This window comes from Mobula birostris, chromosome 10, assembly GCF_030028105.1.
Source record: "Mobula birostris isolate sMobBir1 chromosome 10, sMobBir1.hap1, whole genome shotgun sequence".
In the NCBI taxonomy this organism is placed as follows: domain Eukaryota; kingdom Metazoa; phylum Chordata; class Chondrichthyes; order Myliobatiformes; family Myliobatidae; genus Mobula; species Mobula birostris.
This window is the reverse complement of record NC_092379.1, coordinates 126704202-126723903: the sequence shown is the minus strand read 5'-3', so window position 1 is coordinate 126723903 and position 19702 is coordinate 126704202. Positions and strand designations below refer to the sequence as shown.

At 42.2% G+C, this 19702-nt stretch overlaps 1 protein-coding gene across 1 annotated transcript in view; it reads left to right on the top strand.

The window, feature by feature from the left end:
* nalf2 (NALCN channel auxiliary factor 2) overlaps positions 1-18737 on the top strand; it is a 479744-nt gene extending 461007 nt beyond the window's left edge. The window contains exon 3 of the mRNA XM_072269771.1: positions 18433-18737. Coding sequence (XP_072125872.1) covers positions 18433-18737 — 305 coding nt within the window. The remainder of the gene's footprint in view (positions 1-18432) is intronic.
* Positions 18738-19702: the final 965 nt, after the last annotated feature.

Genomic DNA, 19702 nt, shown 5'->3' with positions numbered 1-19702 from the left:
TAGCGATCCAAAGGGATAACATTAGCTGATCACTCCCAATGAATGCTTACTAATCAAGACACACTTAATAACACGCTTAATTATCAAGACACACTTACTAATCAAAACACACTTACTAACACACTTAATTATCAAGAACCTGTCAACCTCCACTTAAGATATACTCAATGACTTGGTCTCCACAGCCGTCTGTGGCAATGAATTTCACTGATTCACCACCCTCTGGCTGAAGAAATTCCCCCTCATATCTGTTTTAAAGAGAAGTCTTTCAATTTCGAGGCTGTCCCTCCAGTACAGGACTCCCCCAGTATAGGAAAAATCCTCTCCAGGACCACTTCATCTAGTCCTTTCAATGTTCAGTAGGTTTCAATACAACTCCCCCTCCCCAACCATCATTCTTCTCAACTCCGGCGAGTACAGGCCCAGGGCCAGCAAATGCTCATACATTAAACTTCATATTTTTGAGATAATTCTCATAACCCTTTCCAATACCAGCACATCCTTTTGTAGATAAGGGGTCCAAAACTGCTCATAATACTCCAAGCACGGTCTGACCAATGCCTGATAAAGCCTCGACATAACATCCTTGATCTTATATTCTAGTCCTTTTGAATGACTATTAACTCATTATGGAACACCAGCACAAAACAAGTAAAAATCACCATAAACAATTGTTGCTCACTAATCATGGAAAATATATAAAAATGTGGCTCGCTGCGTTCCTCTTTAGTTTGCGAGGCCCTCTATTGGTCAGGGTCGATCATGGACATTGCGACCCAGCTGTCTAGATACACTAGCCAGGCAGTACGATATGGAGAGCAAGCAGTTGCCCATGCAGAAAGCTTCCCCTCTCCACACAGCTGATGAATCCAACCAAACGGCAGAGACTGGCACAGTTTAGTACCAGCGGCATCACAAGAGTTGCCAGTCAGCATTGAACTTAACGTAGAACTGCTTTAGAGAGCTCTGTATTTTTCCTTGGGGTTTACTTCTAAAGCCTTCTCTGTGAGTGGGTATAGCTGCAAGGCATCAGGGGTTCGAGATAAGAGTTTTCCTTCTCCTAGATGAGCGGCCAACCATGCCCGAACAGCCTCATCTGCCCAAAGCGACTGGTTTTATAGCATCTGTTACCTGTCTTTGCCACTTCTCCTGTCAGCAGAAATGGTTCCACCACACTCAGGAACTAAGCCTCACATGAAGGCCAGAAGCTGGACTTGGTTATCAGAGGCTATTCGAGATGCACACCATTGGGAGAATTTAAAAATTAGTGGGGACTTATCCCCACTACCTCCCCCCACTATGAAAACCTTAATTTAAGTTTACTAATGATAAAATCACACTCTGCACAGAATAAGCCTATTTGACCACTTTTGCTGTGCCAGCTCTTTGAAAAGGAAATCTGATTAATGAAACTTTCTTACTCAGTTCTCTGAATTAGAATTATATTAATCCAGGTTATTTTTGAAGGTTCCTTTTGAAATATCCTTTCAGGAAGGGCATTTCAGATTGTAACATCTCTTTACACTGTAGCAACTCGCTGCAATGAAAAGTTTTTCCACATATTAGTCATAGAAACAGTCCCATCAACCCATCTAGTTCATGCCAGCCTGATTTTCTGCCTAGTCCCGTCTACCTACACCTGCACAATAGTCCTCCATGCCCTTCTCATCCACGTGAATATCCAAACTTCTCTTAAATTTTACAATTGAACTTGCACCCATCAATTCCACTGCCAGCTCAGTCCACACTCACACCACCCGCTGAGTCAACTTACTCCTGGTTCTTTTCTCATCATTCTAAATATGTGCTTTCTGGATTGTTTGATGTCATGGAAATTAAAGTTTGAATGCATCAACCCATCAAGTTTACACATTAAATATGTCATGTTCAAGGAAATTGAAATGTGAAAACTTAATATCTAAGACATAGGGCCAGAGTTAGACCAATCCATTTAGTCTGCTCTGCCTTTTCATCATTGCTGATTTTTATTCCTTTCAACTCCATTCTCCTGTCTTCTCCCTGTAACTTTTGACACCCTGACTAATCAAGAACCTTTTAATCTCTGCTTTACAGATATTCAATGACATGCCCTCCACAGCTGTCTTTGGCAAAAAATTCCACTGATCCACCACCCTCTGGCTAAAAAAATTCCTCCTTATCTCTGTCCTTGTATTCTGAGTCTGTCCCCTCTAGTCCTAGACTCTCCCACTATAGGAAACATCCTCTTCAGCTCCACTCTATCTAGACCTTTCAATATTTGATAGGTTTCAATGAGATTCTCCATCATTCTTCTGAACTCCAGCGAGTACAGACCCAGATCTATCAATGCTCATGCTGTACATTAACCCTTTCAATCCCTGTGTTCCTTCTCATGACCTGCATCTGGACCTGCAGCAATGCCATATTTTTTCATTATTACTTGCCGTAAGTAGGCCGTCCAAGGGATGAAATAACAGAATGTCTCAGCAATTAAAAATGCAAAAAGCTGAATTAAATCATTGCTGTAAGGAATGAGATTTCGTCACCTTGCATTTTGCCAACTCTAAGATGTGAACGGAAGCACATACTCATTCCAAAGAAGCCCTAAGCTACTTTAGATATTTATGGGGTTGAGTTATTCTCTGATCTTGGCAATTTACTTGCAAATGTTTCATCACCTTAAGAGGAGACATCCTCAGTGTGCTGTTAATTGTGGTGTGTCTTCTTGTTTTACGGCGGTTGGCACCCAGCTTAATGGTGCATGACCGCATGATGAGGATATCTCATTGCTGATTGGTCTACAAAATCCAATGTGGGGACTGCAGCAAATATTACACTGGCCAACCTGGGAGAAAACTATCCACAAAGATCCATGAACATCAACTGGCTGTAAAGTAGCATGACCAACTCTCCCTAGTCTCTATGCATGATGATCAAGAGAGGCACAAATTCATCTGGGCATCAGTGAAAGCCATGGCACAAGCAATATGCAGCATGCACGAGAATTCCTAGAAGCAAGATATTCCATAAATAATTCGGTAAACGGAGGTGTAGACCTCGATCCTATTTATGAACCAATGCAGACAAAATTTCACACCACAACACGTGAAGTTCACCATGCAACCAATCAACAATGAGATCTCCTCCTTATATCACAATTGAATTTCCATAATGACAACCAATCATCTGCTTGATAAGTATATAAAGGGCAAGCATTTGGAGGACATAACAAAATTAACAGTGTGCTGATGATGTCTCCTTGTATAGAGACAAAATGTTTGTAAATGGATTCCCAAGATTGGAGAACAACTCAACCCAACCAGCAACCACACGAGTTACACTTCTTCCAAATTAGGCATTTATATTTATTGTGATATCTTTTATTATCATGTTCTTTATCTTATTGTCTTTTTATAAGTTGCATCAGATCTGGAGTAACAATTATTTTGTTCTCCTTTACACTGTGCACTGGAAAAAACTTTGAACAATCATGAATATTGAATCTAATGCTGGAATCCAGTTTAAGATGGTACTGGTGATGCACAGTGACAGCTTGCTGGCAGAAAATACAACTACTAACTAGTTTATTACTCACAATCAAAAGCCTGTAATTTCCCTTTTGGAATTGAGCTTTTGAACTGCCAGTACAACCAGGCATTTTTGTTGTATGAATTAAAGTCTCAAAGGTTCATAGATTCATTTGTTATCAAGTATACATCTCTGAAATTCTTCAGTTCTCTGGGTAGCCATGAAATCAGACAGGAAAAGAAAGGCAGCACAATCATTGACCCCCAAATCCCTCCTCCAGCACAAAAAATATAGACAAAATGGATCAGGCACATTGACCCCCAAATCCCCCACCCCACACAAAAAGGCAAGAAGACCAGGTGAGAAAACACTGAATGTAAAAAACTATAAGACTGAAAAAAAAGAGTCTATAGTTCAAGTCCATATCCAAACCACAGAAAAAACCTGGGCAACACCCTCTGGACATAGTGGCAGGCTCTCCCCTCTCTGGTACAAAGCAACCAATCAAAAGGAAAGCAAATAGGTGTATTCTGGTCATAGGTGCAGAATTGTTGTGACATGGTGCGTAGGGGCTCAGTCGAGGTGGTGGGAGCCGGGCCAGACTGCGGTGAACAAGTCACTGTTCGGCTGCTGTAGCACACTTGGAGACAATTCAAAGTGGCAGATCTGAGGCAAAGTAGAATCAAGGTGGCAGGGCCCAGGCCCAGAGCATATCAATACAACAGGGCCCTGAATCCAGGAGCGATGAATGACCCACCGTTTTTCCGATTTAAGCACCAGGCCAGTTTGAAAAGGTCAGGGTGTAGGAGCCAGAGGTGAGGACGGGCCCTGCTTAGCTTGGCACTCCTGAGGTTTACTCATCTCTGCACTGAACTGAGGCTGCAGCTGCTGGATCAGTTCTGACTGGCTTCGTGGCTGTGTACTCACTTTCATGAACTTCAGTTCTGAATTTATTTGCTTACTTTCTTTGCTGGCCTGATTTGTTTACTTTTTCTGCACATTGGGTGTCTTTTTTAAATGGGTTCTATTGGGTTTCTTTGTTTTGTGGCTGCCCGTAAGGAGACGAATCTCAAGGTTGTATAAAAGACCATAAAACATAGAAGCAGAATAAGGCTATTCGGCCCATCGTGTCTGCTCTGCCATTTCATCTTGGCAGATCCTATTTTCCACTCAGCCCCAATCTCCTGCCTTCTCAATGTATCCCTTCATGCCCTGACCAATCAAGAATCTATCGACCTCTGCATTATATATACATTAAGACTTGGCCTCTACAGCTACCTGTGGCAAAGAATTCCTCAGATTCACCATTTCTGGCTAATAACATTCCTCCTCATCTCCATTCTAAAAGGACACCCCTCTATGCTAAGGCTGTGTCCTCTGGTCTTAGACTCCCCCACCATAGGAAACATCCTCTCCACATCCACTCTACTAAGGCCTTTCACCATTTGATAGGTTTCAATGAGGTCACCTTCATTCTTCTGAATTCCAGCGAATACAGGCCCAGAGCTGTCAAACTCTCTTCATATGACATGCCGTTTAATCCTGGGATAATTTTTGTGAACCTCCTTTGAACCCTCTCCAGTCTCAGCACATCCTTTCTAAGATGAAGGACCCAAACCTGCTCACAATACTCCAAGTGAGACCTCACCAATGCTTTATAAAGTTTCAACATTACATCCTTGTTTTTATTTAGTACACATACATTGATAATAAATGTTCTTTGAACTTTGAACTCCTGTGTCCTCTAGTTATTTACACAGGGCTGGAGTTAATCAGCAAGTTGGAGTTTCAGGCAGTGTAACTTGACAACTTCACAAACGGTAAGACTTGCACAATGCACGTGCAATTAAACACTATCTGTAATTATTTAACTAATAATACCAGCAGTGGAAATACCACCAGCACCCACAAAATGCTGGAGGAACTCAGCAGGCCAGGCAGCATCTAGGAAAATAGTACAGTGGACGCTTCAGGCTGAAACCGTTTGGCAGCATTTACAGATGTTGTCTTGACCATTTCCTTTGTATTGATACCCAATCTCTTGCCATTGTACTCAATAAGAATGGAAAAGAAATCAGTGAAAAGAATGCATGTGTTTATACAGAGTATAAAATTAGTTGTTATGTTTTATCTCCCTCTCATTCATTTACTAATCTTCCTGATAAAAAGTTCAAACAAAATTTCTTATAAATGTATGTATATGTTACCATATACTACCCTGAGGTTCATTTTCTGGAGAAACATTGTCTCACTTGACAGTATACATGACTGTAGTTAAAAGACAATAAACTTGACTTGACTTGACCTGACTTGATTTTCTTTCAGGCATTCACAGTAGATGCAAAGCAACACAATAGAATCAATTAAAAACTACACACAAACAAAGGCAGGAAAAACAACCAATATGCAAAAGAAGACAAACTGCAAATACCAAGAAAAACAAATAATAAGAAATAATATTGCAGAAGAAGAATATCTAGAAGTTTTGTGAGCTGCTTGCAAAATGTCGCCATGTGTCACCAGCACCATATTGATTCCTAATCACTCTAAGGTGGCAGTAATGCACTATCATTCTAAACCTCTCTTAAGGTTAGCACAAGCAATCCAGTAAGATTTTCTATTGGGTAATTCCCGCTCTTTCTTTAATTACATTTGTTACTAACACACATCCACAAATCTTGATATCATAATTTCTTCGTGAAAACAGTAGAAATGTACACTCTTTCTCTGAGATTAATGAAACTCTATTGCCTTAAACAATCTACTTCAATGTTCTTGAATAATTTGTTTTGAGTAAACAATTTTTTTTCTTTTTTTGCCTTTATATAACAAATCTCATCTCTTACACTGTTAACAGCTGTGTTTATAAAATGGTATTCCCTCGTGTGTTTTAATGTTTGAATAAAATAGCCTCACAGAGAAACAGGCTTCTTTTTATTTCCAAATTGGTTTTAATCCAGCAACTCCCCTCCAGAGAAAGTGTTCCTTACGCTAATTACAGATGCCATTGAGCATCAATTTCCCTGTCAAAAGAATATTTTTGTCTTTGTGCTTACATTTGGCTATTCTGCTATTTTTGCTGTGACGTAATAGTCTATTTAACCTATTTTCTTGCCTGTTCCCTGTACCCATCTATTGAATTACTTCTGTTTCAAACATGTCATATAACTTTACTCATGTGGTCTTTTAGGATTGGGTCCTGATCCTAATCACTAAGCTTAATTTTTTTTAAATACTTCTGTATTTTTTCCTTTTTATTCATCCTCCAATTACGCCAAAGAACTTGTTACTTTTCCAACCTTGATCATTGGTATTCTTTTTAAGCACCTTACAGTTCCTCGCAACTTGACAACACTGTTTGTTTTGGTTAAGTAGGGAGTGCCCACAAATTAGCCCACAATATACTTACAGGAAAGTGAGACCGTCCATCTTGAAACTTAGCATTTTCCCTGAAAATAAATCAAATGATGGTGAAGAATACACTAGAATCACTCATTATTCCTCAAGTATATCAAAGGATGTCACATTCTGTTCAGAAGAGTATTAAATTTCTCTCGTCTGTAGAACATTTGATTCCTATTCTGAAGCCCATACCATATAGTGATCACTATGTGAAGAGTTTTATGCCCACTGGCTAAATTCTCCCTAAGCTACTTAAAAGTAAGTTTGTTATCAAAGTACATATATGTCAATACATATATATGTCACCATATACAACCTTGAGATTTATTTTCTTGTGGGCATTCCCAGTAAACACAAAGAAACAATAGAATCAATGAAAAACTGCACACAAAGAAAGACAGACAACCAATGTGCCAAAGAAGACTAACTGTGCAAATGAAACAAAAATCAATAATAAACAAATAATATTGAGAACATGAGTTGTTGAGTCTTTGAAAGTGAGTCCACAGGTTGTGGAATCAGTTCTGTGTTGAGTTGAGTGCAATTATCCATGCTGGTTCAGGAGCCTGATGGTTGAAGTGTAATAACTATTCCTGAACCTGAAGGTGTGGTATCTAATGCTTCTGTACCTACTGCCTCATGGTAGTAGTGAGAAGAGAGCTCAGCCTGGATGGTGGGGGTCCTTGTTGATGGATGTTGCTATCCTGAGGCAGTGTTCCTTGTAAATTTGCTTGATGGTGAGGAGGGTTTTTCCTGTGATGGACTCGACTGTGTCCACCGCTTTTCATGGGCTTTTTCTATTCACGGGCATTGGTGTTTCCATACCAGGCCATGACGCATCCAGCCAGGATACTCTCCACAGTGTATCTATAGAAATTTGTCAAAGTGTTAAATGACATGCCGAACCTGCGCAGACTTTCAAGAAAGTAGAGTTGCTGTCATGCCTTCTTTGTAATGGCACTTACTTTTACTACTCCTAAACGTTGTTAGTTTTTATTCCACGTCTTTCTTTCAAGGTTGGGCATCATCAAGGAGTAAAGAGCACTACAGCACAGACACAGCTTCTTCAGTAAAATAAATCCAGGCCGCCACAGTGTCCACCTAGCTAGTCTCAATTTCCTGTACTTGTCTGACATCCCTCCAAGACTTGTCCTCCACCTACAATACCTATCTATGTTTCTTGAATAATACTATTGTGCCTGCCTCAACCACTGCCTGTGGCGGCTCATTCAGTATACTCACCCCACCCTCTGCATGAGAAAGCTACCCCTTGAGTCCCTTTTAACTCTTTGCTGCCTCACCCCAAATCTAAGCCCTTATAGTTTGGACCAAACGTTTATTTTGTCACTGTAACCTAAATCTCTCACAATACTTATATGATGCCAATAGTCCCATGATTTATCAACTGGACACAGTTCCAGAACCTTTGATATTTGAATTTCAAGTTTATGAGTCCAGGTCCAACTGACAAGTTGATTAACACACACATACACACAATTGATATTTCAGGCCAAGATCCTTTACCAGGACTGGAAAGGGAGGGGGAAGAAGCCAAAATAAGAAGGCAAGGGGAGGGAATGGCGTACAAGCTGACAGGTGACAAAGCCGGGTGGGGGAATGGGGGGATGAAGTGAGAAGCTGGGAAGTGACAGGTGGAAAAGGTAAAGGGCTGAGGAAGGAGGAATCTGATCAGGAGAAAATTGGACCAGGGCAAAGGGAAGAATGCACCAGAGGAAGGTGCTAGGCAGGTGAGGAGAAGAGACGTTAATATTGTGTCATTGAGGTTTGAGTCTCAGATAAAAGGCTAAAGTGAAACTCCACCCGCCTCTTCAACATGTCAGGACTCAATAAAGAAAGGCATGAGCTCTTCTAACACATTGAGGTCCAATTGTACCACCAACAATACAGTATATTACTGAATTATTGATTCATTTGATGTTCAGTGTACGGCATATCAAGAATAATAGGCTGGTGGGTACATTAATTGGCCCCTTCATCACGTGTCCACTGGAGGTTCAGAGGCCTGTTTCAGGGTTGGCAGACACTCGTGTGGGTGTGTGGTTGGGAGAGAGGACAGGGGTTTGTTTTGCTGTTGTTGCTTTGATGCTTGTTGTGTTCTGTTTCATTCTGCGTTGTTCTGCCGAGCATTTTGGGTACGCTATGTTGGCGCCGGAATGTGCGGTGACATTTGCGGGACACTTAAATTATGTTGGTTGTTAATATAAATGACACAATTTGCTGTCTGTTTTAATGTGCATGTGATAAATAAATCTGAATCTGAATCCCATTTTGAATATGTATATGAATATAAATATGATGGTATGGAAGAGATTATACATAATTGAAACAACACACATCAAAGTTGCTGGTGAACGCAGCAGGCCAGGCAGCATCTGTAGGAAGAGGTGCAGTCAACGTTTCAGGCCGAGACCCTTCGTCAGGACTAACTGAAGGAAGAGTGAGTAAGGGATTTGAAAGTTGGAGGGGGAGGGGGATCCAAAATGATAGGAGAAGACAGGAGGGGGAGGGATAGAGCCAAGAGCTGGACAGGTGATAGGCAAAAGGGGATACGAGAGGATCATGGGACAGGAGGTCCGGGAAGAAAGACAGGGGGGGGGGAACCCAGAGGATGGGCAAGAGGTATATTCAGAGGGACAGAGGGAGAAAAAGGAGAGTGAGAGAAAGAAAGTGTGCATAAAAATAAGTAACAGATGGGGTACGAGGGGGAGATGGGGCCTTAGCGGAAGTTAGAGAAGCCGATGTTCATGCCATCAGGTTGGAGGCTACCCAGACGGAATATAAGGTGTTGTTCCTCCAACCTGAGTGTGGCTTCATCTTTACAGTAGAGGAGGCCGTGGATAGACATGTCAGAATGGGAATGGGATGTGGAATTAAAATGTGTGGCCACTGGGAGATCCTGCTTTCTCTGGCAGACAGAGCATAGATGTTCAGCAAAGCGGTCTCCCAGTCTGCGTCGGGTCTCGCCAATATATAAAAGGCCACATCGGGAGCACCGGACGCAGTATATCACCCCAGTCGACTCACAGGTGAAGTGTTGCCTCACCTGGAAGGACTGTTTGGGGCCCTGAATGGTGGTAAGGGAGGAAGTGTAAGGGCATGTGTAGCACTTGTTCCGCTTACAAGGATAAGTGCCAGGAGGGAGATCAGTGGGGAGGGATGGGGGGGACGAATGGACAAGGGAGTTGCGTAGGGAGCGATCCCTGCGGAATGCAGAGAGAGGGGGGGAGGGAAAGATGTGCTTAGTGGTGGGATCCCGTTGGAGGTGGTGGAAGTTACGGAGAATAATATGTTGGACCCGGAGGCTGGTGGGGTGGTAGGTGAGGACCAGGGGAACCCTATTCCTAGTGGGGTGGCGGGAGGGTGGAGTAAGAGCAGATGTACGTGAAATGAGGGAGATGCGTTTAAGAGCAGAGTTGATAGTGGAGGAAGGGAAGCCCCTTTCTTTAAAAAAGGAAGACATCTCCCTCGTCCTGGAATGAAAAGCCTCATCCTGAGAGCAGATGCGGCGGAGACGGAGGAATTGCGAGAAGGGGATGGCATTTTTGCAAGAGACAGGGTGAGAAGAGGAATAGTCCAGATAGCTGTGAGAGTCAGTAGGCTTATAGTAGACATCAGTGGATAAGCTGTCTCCAGAGACAGAGACAGAAAGATCTAGAAAGGGGAGGGAGGTGTCGGAAATGGACCAGGTAAACTTGAGGGCGGGGTGAAAGTTGGAGGCAAAGTTAATAAAGTCAACGAGTTCTGCATGCGTGCAGGAAGCAATGCCAATGCAGTCGTCGATGTAGCGAAGGAAAAGTGGGGGACAGATACCAGAATAGGCACAGAACATAGATTATTCCACAAACCCAACAAAAAGGCAGGCATAGCTAGGACCCATATGGATGCCCATAGCTACACCTTTAGTTTGGAGGAAGTGGGAGGAGCCAAAGGAGAAATTATTAAGAGTAAGGACTAATTCCGCTAGATGGAGCAGAGTGGTGGTAGAGGGGAACTGATTAGGTCTGGAATCCAAAAAGAAGCCTAGAGCTTTGAGACCTTCCTGATGGGGGTGGAAGTATATAAGGACTGGACATCCATGGTGAAAATAAAGCGGTGGGGGCCAGGGAACTTAAAATCATCGAAAAGTTTAAGAGCGTGAGAAGTGTCACGAACATAGGATGGAAGGGATTGAACAAGGGGGGATAAAACCGTGTCGAGGTATGCAGAAACGAGTTCGGTGGGGCAGGAGCAAGCTGAGACAATAGGTCGGCCACATTTAATTCCACATCCCATTCCCATTCTGACATGTCTATCCACGGCCTCCTCTACTGTAAAGATGAAGCCACACTCAGGTTGGAGGAACAACACCTTATATTCCGTCTGGGTAGCCTCCAACCTGATGGCATGAACATCGACTTCTCTAACTTCTGCTAAGGCCCCACCTCCCCCTCGTACCCCATCTGTTACTTATTTTTATGCACACATTCTTTCTCTCACTCTCTTTTTTCTCCCTCTGTCCCTCTGAATATACCTCTTGTCCATCCTCTGGGTTCCCCCCGCCCCGTCTTTCTTCCCGGACCTCCTGTCCCATGATCCTCTCGTATCCCCTTTTGCCTATCACCTGTCCAGCTCTTGGCTCTATCCCTTCCCCTCCTGTCTTCTCCTATCATTTTGGATCTCCCCCTCCCCCTCCAACTTTCAAATCCCTTACTCACTCTTCCTTCAGTTAGTCCTGACGAAGAGTCTCAGCCTGAAACGTCGACTGCACCTCTTCCTACAGATGCTGCCTGGCCTGCTGCGTTCACCAGCAACTTTGATGTGTGTTGCTTGAATTTCCAGCATCTGCAGAATTCCTGTTGTATACATAATTGAAAGGTACTTCTTTAAATCACATAAAATTTGATCTCAGGTAGTCTACTTTCTGAGTCATTTGTACTTTGTCCCCAAACTTGAATAGATTTTTGTCCTTTTACAGTTTCTAAAATATCAGTTCTTTAATCATCAGTTGTCAATAATCATTTACTGGCCTGAAGGCATATGTTTCATTAAGAATGAATACATATGTCGTTTGATCAAGTCTATGTCCCTCATTGGGAATTGTTAGTATTCACTTAATTTAAAATGCATACTCAGTACATTATGTAGATTAGAATGAATACGAACAATTGAAAATTACATCTGTATGTCATTAAAACAGTACCGCATAAGATATTGACCACAAATGTCAACAGAAATAATAGGGTATAAGGCAGCTGAGTGCACTTGAATGTTCAATTAAACACTTCATAAATCCCATACATACTACAGAAATTGCAGTCAATTAAAAATACCTTTATTTTAAAATATACCAAAATTATATTTTTACACACCCTGCTGAATGCATCTTTTCCTGTTACATCCAATTCTGAAATAAAGATGAGAATCAGTCCCCACACAAATGTCTCTCACGTTACTTGTCTAAACCTGCCTTTCCATGGAATTCACAGCAAAGATTAGTGCTGACAAACCTTGGACTTCAATGGCAGAGGAAATGGATCAATGTCCGTGATCATCAGGAAGATAGCCAAACATTGTGTCCTCTCCCTTTCAGGCCAGTTATTTCATACAGTTACCCTGAGATTGCATTCAGCAAATTCCTTTCAAGATTTGGCTGGCCTCATGTTGTGTCCCAGCAGCAAGGAGGTGGCAGCTGCAGTCTCGGACAGCAGCAATCAGGGACCATCTTTATGCAGTGGTCAATGAAGATCACCCTAATGAGTTTTTTAAGTATATCTCCTATCAAGTTAGTATTTTTTTCAGTATTAATGGTACAAGCAGCAATCAGCAATAAATAAAGATGTAATCCACTGCACTTCCACTGATGGCTTCAAAATTTCACATTATATACTCGGTGGCCACTTTATTAGGTATACCTCTACACCTGCACATTAATGTAAATATCTAATCATATAGCAGCAACTCAATGCATAAAAGCATGCTGGCAAAGTCAAGAGTTTCAGTTGTTCAGACCAGATATGTCTCTTTGACCATGGAATGATTGCTGGTGCCAGATGGGTGGTTTGTGTATCTCGGAAACTAATAATCTCCTGGAATTTCTAGAGTTACAGAAAATGGTGCAAAAAAGTAATTTTTAAAAATCCATTGAGCAGCAGCTCTGTGGGCAAAAATGCCTTGTTAATGAGAGAGATCAGAGGGGAATGGCCAGACTGGTTCAAGCTGACAAAAAGGTGACAGTAACTCAAATAACTACACATTACAACAGTGGTGTGCAGAAGAGCATCTCTGAACACACAATATGTTGAACCTGATGGGCTGCAGCAGCAGAAGACCACCGACATACAGAAATACTCTCAGAGACTACTTTATTAGGTGCAAGAGGCACCTAATGAATTGGTCACTGTTGTGTCTGTGCACAACTACATATATATTAAATAAAAGCATGGACAAAGGAGATGGCTTTAACTGGTGTATTCACATTGCAGCAACAGAGAGAGAGAGAGAGAGAGAGAGAGAGAGAGAGAACAATGCACATGCACAAATAACAGATCAATACGTAGTGCTAAGGGAGAGGGGAAGTCATTGTTCTAAAATAAATAGATCCATACATTACAGTCACTGAGTGTATATTCATATGTAAACTATCCTTCCAATTCCAATGGTTCATCCCATCCACATTGATAGACTAAACAGATCTACTTCTGATTTTTGGGATCGATTCTTTTGCTTTTCAGCTCTTCCTTTGAAACTTTAAAATCAAGATCAAAGTATTGAGTACCAGAGTTGGGATATTATGGTGAAGTTGTATAAGATGTTGGAAAGGTCCATTTTGGAGTATTGTGTGCAGTTCTGGTCTAAGATTGAAATAGTGCAGGGACAATTTACAAGGATGTTGCCAGGACTTGAGGATCTGAGTTATAGGGAAAGATTGAATAGGTTAGGAATTTACTCCCTGTAGCAAAGGAGAATGAGGAGAGATTTGGTAGATAATGGGGAGTATAGATAGGGTAAATGCAAGCAGACTTTTTCCACTGCGGTTGGGTGAGACTAGAACTCAAGGCTATGGGATAAGGCTGAAAGGTGAAATGAAGAACATGAGGGGGAACTTCTTCACTCAGAGGGTGATGAGAGTATGAAACGAACTGCCAGGAGAAGTGGTGGATATGGGTGCGATTTCAACATTTAAGAGAAGCTTGGATAAGTACATGGATGGGAAGGGTATGGAGGGTTATGGTCCAGCTTCAGGATAATGGGATTAGGCAGAATGATAATTTGGCACAGACTAGATGGGCTGTAGGTTTCTATGACAGCATGACTATACCATCTTTTCAGAATCTGCTGTTGGTCTCCCTCTCGCCGTGGCAGGAGCGATTCCTCGCTCCCTTGCTAGTGAGCGAAAGCCTGTGGTATGTTGAACTGTTGGGGTGAACAGTAGTTCTTAATGGACCTTAGATCATGGTCTCTGTTGGGGGGCTTGGCTATTCCTTGCACGGCTGGTGGTGAGGGGGGGGGCACGGTGCAGTTTGCTGAGGCAGGTGGGGGAGGGAGTGGAGAGTTGATACTTTTACTGCTGCTTGTGCGTGGGTGGGGAGGGGGGGCCTTTAGGGTTCTAACGTTTTCCTATCATTCATGCTTTGGGGTTTTTCCTCTTGTGTCGAGGGTGTCTGTAGAGAGTAACAGTTTCCGGTGGTATACTGTATACATTCTCTGATATTAAATGGAACCATTGACCCATAGAATCTCCTCATGTTCAGCCCTCGCCTCCTTGTTTCCCGTGCCCATGCCCAGTTTGCATGCGAGAAGTTAACCTTTAATCTCTAATATTCTTTGACATCTATATATATTGCTGATCCGTGTTGAGCCAACTGATCTTAGCCAGAATAGAGGAATGGGATTTATGATTTTGTTCAGAGGCCTTTGGCCAGGAAATGGGGAACAAATGCAATGCCATTTCTAACCTCTGATGCTGTTGATACAGACCTGAGTCAACTTCAGGATGGGATTGCAATGCAGTGTTCTGTGCAGTGAAATAACAAGTTGGCTGTTAGCTCCTTATATTCTTCCTTTTCATATGCCAGAGTATTAGTCAGATGGAACAAGCTGCAGAGTTAATGTGAACCCCTAGTCAATGCTAGCCAGTGACAGCAGCCTCGCCTAACCTTGCAGGCAAAAAGCCAGCTGGTGCTGCAGTAACAGCCCTTGGCTTTGCATTCTTTCTGGCCATGGAACATACCGTGATGCTCCAACTCTAGCAGCATCAACATAGCAGCAGATGCCTCAAGATTTCCTTGTATTCTAGCCGGAGAAAAAGAAAAACGTTATGCTTCGTAACTCCATAAATTAATCAAAAGAAAAAACACTGCGTAACCAGGATAAACGTGTACTCTTCATCTTTACTTTAAGCGAGATGCATACATATGACACGATAGGGCAATGACATGCATATGCCATTCCCATACTTTTACATAAAACTTATAATGAATTATTTAAACAAAAAAGAATACTTAATCAAAGAATGTATTGACAATGTTACTCAAATATTACTGAAATATTAAATACACAAGTCACGTCTTACCAACTGGATTGGGTTTTTTTGACAAGGTGACGAGAGATTGATGAGGGTAGGGCAGAGGATGTTGTCTACATGGATTTTAGTAAGGTGTTTGACAAACTCCCTCATGGGAGGCTAATCCACAAGATTAACATGCATGGGGTTTGCGGCAATTTGGCTGTTTGGATTCAGAACTAACTTGCATATAGAAGACAGAGGGAAGTGGTCAAAGGGGCTTACTGTATTTGAGCTGGAGGTCTGTAATTAGTGGTGTTCCGCAGGGATGTGTGCTGGGATCTCTGCTGTTTGTGATGTATGTACATAAATGACCTGGATGAAAATGTAGATGGGTGGGTTAGTAAGTTTGCAGACGATACCAAGATTGGTGGAGTTGTGGATAGCTTAGAGGACTGGCAAAGAATACAGCACAATATAGATCAATTGCAGATATGAGTAGAGAAATGGCAGATGGAGTTTAATCCAGATAAATGCGCGGTGTTGCACCTTAGAAGGGCAAATGCGAGGAGACTGTATGCTGTTAAGGGCAAGACTTTTAACAGTGTTGCTGAGCAGAGGAACCTTGGGGTCCAAGTTCATAGATCCTTGAAAGTGGCTACACAGGTCAACAGAGTGGTTAAGAAGGCTTATGGAATGCTTGTTTTTATTCATTGATGCATTGAGTTCAAAAGTCAGGAGGTTATGTTGCAACTTGATAGAATTCTGGTTAGGTCACGTCTGGATTATTGCATAGAGTTCTGGCCGCTCCATTGGAGGAAGTACGTTGAGGCTTTTGGGAGGGTGCAGACGAGGTTTAACAGGGCATGTGCTATCGTGGGACACTGGGGTTTCTCCAGGGTGGTGCTGGCTGAGGGGAGATCTGATAGAGGTTTATAAAATTATGAGATCCAAGCGTGAGCACAAGGGATGACCCAAGAACACCATAGCTGGTGAGTTGTTGGTTGTGCTATGTGCTGCATTACAATATGCAAGAAGGAAACTGCTGAGGTTCTAATTCAGTATCAATGTAGTGTATTCTACTGACGTTGCTAACAGTGTGCCCTTTATACTCTGCACAAACCTTTCCGCTAAACCATTTGTAGCTGGCTGCAGTATGTCTTATTCCATTCGTTTTCAGGAATGACTGAAACTGTTCTACAACAAACTGTGGTCCATTGTCACTATGTGTTCTGGAACATCAGTCCTTGAGAAGAGACTCCCGAACTAATCAACAGTGTGCAAGGCTACAGTAGAGGCTTTTTGGAACACTTATGGTCACTTTGTCGATGCATCCATTACAACCAAGAAATTTGTGCTCATGAATAGACTGGCAAATACATATGAGCCCTCTGCCATAGCAATGCAGGCCATCCCGAACAGTGCATGGCAAGATGCTCGATCTGTTGATTAATCCCAGGCCACCAGACAAAGTTTTGAGCCAATGCTTTCATTTTGACCGCACTTAGATGACCTACATGTATAGTAGTCCCTTCTCTTAGCTGGAATGGTAAAACAACTCTCAAACCCCACATAAGGCAAACCCCCCCCCCCCCATTAAGGGCAAGTTCATATTGGTGCTGGTAAAAATGGGGAATCTGGAATTCCTGCTACACATTCCAGCCATTTTGGGTGGCCACGTAGACATGAGACAGTGTGGGGTCTTTTCTGGTTTCTCTTTAGATCATCTCTGCCATAATAGGGAGACTCTCCATTTGCATTAGGGAGAATGCATAAACAGGAGTGTCCTCTTTTGTAATTGTTTCGGGTATTTCCGTATCCAAAGGTAAACAGGAACAATCTATTAGCATTTCCATGATTAATTGTCCTCTTGAATTCAGCCTTTTAATTGTGTCCTCTGAAGGGATACATCTCTGTATTCATGCTGCTGCTGTTAGTGGAACACCCTTCCTTGGATTGAAAATGGACACCAGTGGTTGATCAGTAACGAGGACAAACTCTCTCCGGTACAGGTACAGGTTGAAATGTTTTACACCCCAAACCAGACTCAAGGCCCTCTGCCAATCTGTAAGCAATTTTTCTCAGCAGTGGTAAGGGAATATGTTGGCTGAACTGAGGCAAGGCCCGCGACCCATCGCCAAGAGCAAGGAAGTCCCGAGGTACAATCGACTTAAGTGCTGGGCCAATTTGAAAAGGTTGAGAACAGGCCAAATCGCAGCAGTGGGGTCATGGGCCCAGAGCTTACTGAAATGATTGAACCCAATGTTAGAATGACCATTTAGGTCCTGGGCCAGATTGAAGAGGTCAAGTTGTCGGGGCCTGAGGTTGGTGTCGGGTCATTTCAGCTCGCTGCTCCACTCTGCACTAAACTAAGGGTCTGCGGACGAACTGTCTTTGTAGATTCAGTTCAGAACACTATATGCTTATGTTTATTGTTTGCATGAGTTTTTAAATATCTCTGCACATTGGGTGATCGACAGTCTTTTTTTTAAATGTGTTCTTTCGGGTTTCTTTGTTTCATGGCTGCCTATTAATAGACTAATCTCAAGGTTGTAAAATGTATACTTACTTTGATAATAAATATACTCTGAACTTTGAACATTGTTCTGTTTTGTAACTCCATAAATTAAGAAAAACACGGGGAAACTGGGATAAATGTGTACTCTTCACTTTTACGTAAGTAAGATGCACTTATATGATGTGGTGTTGTAATGGAGTATGACATTCACTTGCTTTTACATATAACACATTTCAAATTATTTAATCAACAAAGGATGATTACTTAAGCAATATATTTACAATACTACTCAAATATTATCGAAATATTAAATACACAACAAAACACAGATGTGTTTTGCCTCTTGACTCTATGCCCTAACCTGTGGTGGGAGGTCTGGGTGCAAGGATTGGCATAATGCTCTTCAGTCAATGCCAAGGTAAGTGAAGATATTGAAAGGAAGGTGTGCTATGACTTTATATTGCTTCTGATTGAGTTCTTTGGGTTCTTTTTTGTGCAATAGGGCTACTGGAAAACCATATAACCAATGCAGAGCCAGAATGCTGTGATGTCAGATGGAATACCTGTGATCCATCCTGGGATAAAGGTTACAATATATCTACCAAATCCATGGACTCCCTGTTGCATCATAAGTCTTCACTGCCCGTTTCAGCAGCACCTCGACTGTGCAACAGCAGACTCAAGCTGTGTGTTTTGGTATTAATTCTTCTACACACTGTGGTGACATTTTCTGGGTTTCAGAACAATAGCAGAGTTGGCATGGAGACAGTAAGTGCACTGGATGACAGTTCTGCGAGTGAAGAGTAGAAAAAGATGTCTTCTTCCTTTCTTTTTTTGTTTCAACAGTTCGTACAGGGCCATGGTACTGAACAGCAAAGAAGCTCGAGGAGTTTACAGAAGACCACCTAATCAAAGAGTTGGGCTGCGGGCAGCCATGTGTTACAGTGCACAGCAAGGCTTAGAAGAAAACAAATCTGGCCATGGCAGATCCAGAAATGCTTATCTGCTCTGATAAGGAAAGATGGTTTAAAATGTTAACTGATACAACAAGGGTAAAATTAATTTGGGAAAAGCATAGCTGTCTCTGGGACAGATACTAGAAATAGACAGTAAATCTAACTCCATCTGTTCCACACGCCACTAAGAAGGTTTAGGATGTATAGGCGCACTGAACAATTTCATTACAAGATTTTTTTTCTTTTGCCTTCTCAATTTGTAAGCAAGCTAAACTCCAATACGGTAGCCTTCAACAAGTTCTTTGTGGTGTTTACTCCTACAAACACAACTTAGTTGTCCCAGGGACAGATAGCAATAATCCTGTGCTTGAACCAAGAATGTTTTGCGTATGTCAGGAAGTTGGATAAGTGTCTGAATCCCTGAATCCCCAAACAACTCTGGTAATATTTCTCCTCATGACTAAACCCAGTGCTGATCTGTCATCTCATTTTTAACAGCTAGTTAAAAACTGTTATTTATTGTCATGAGGAACACCAGCAAAGGAACTGTGAACATCTCAGTTGCAGGAAAGGTAGGCAAACATTCTAACACTCTATGATTGGTAGATTGGTGGAGCTGCCATTAATGCAACCTCCTGCCTACCAATGTCCATAAAATGTGCTTCCTCAACTCTTAGCATGATGCTGGGCATAGATATCATGGCTACCCAACTCAAGACTTTGGAAATAAATAGCAGATGTGTGCCCTAGAGGTAGCTTATCACCTTATGAATGCTATGAGCATTGATGAAAGTGGGGTGGCACTGGAAGTGGGTA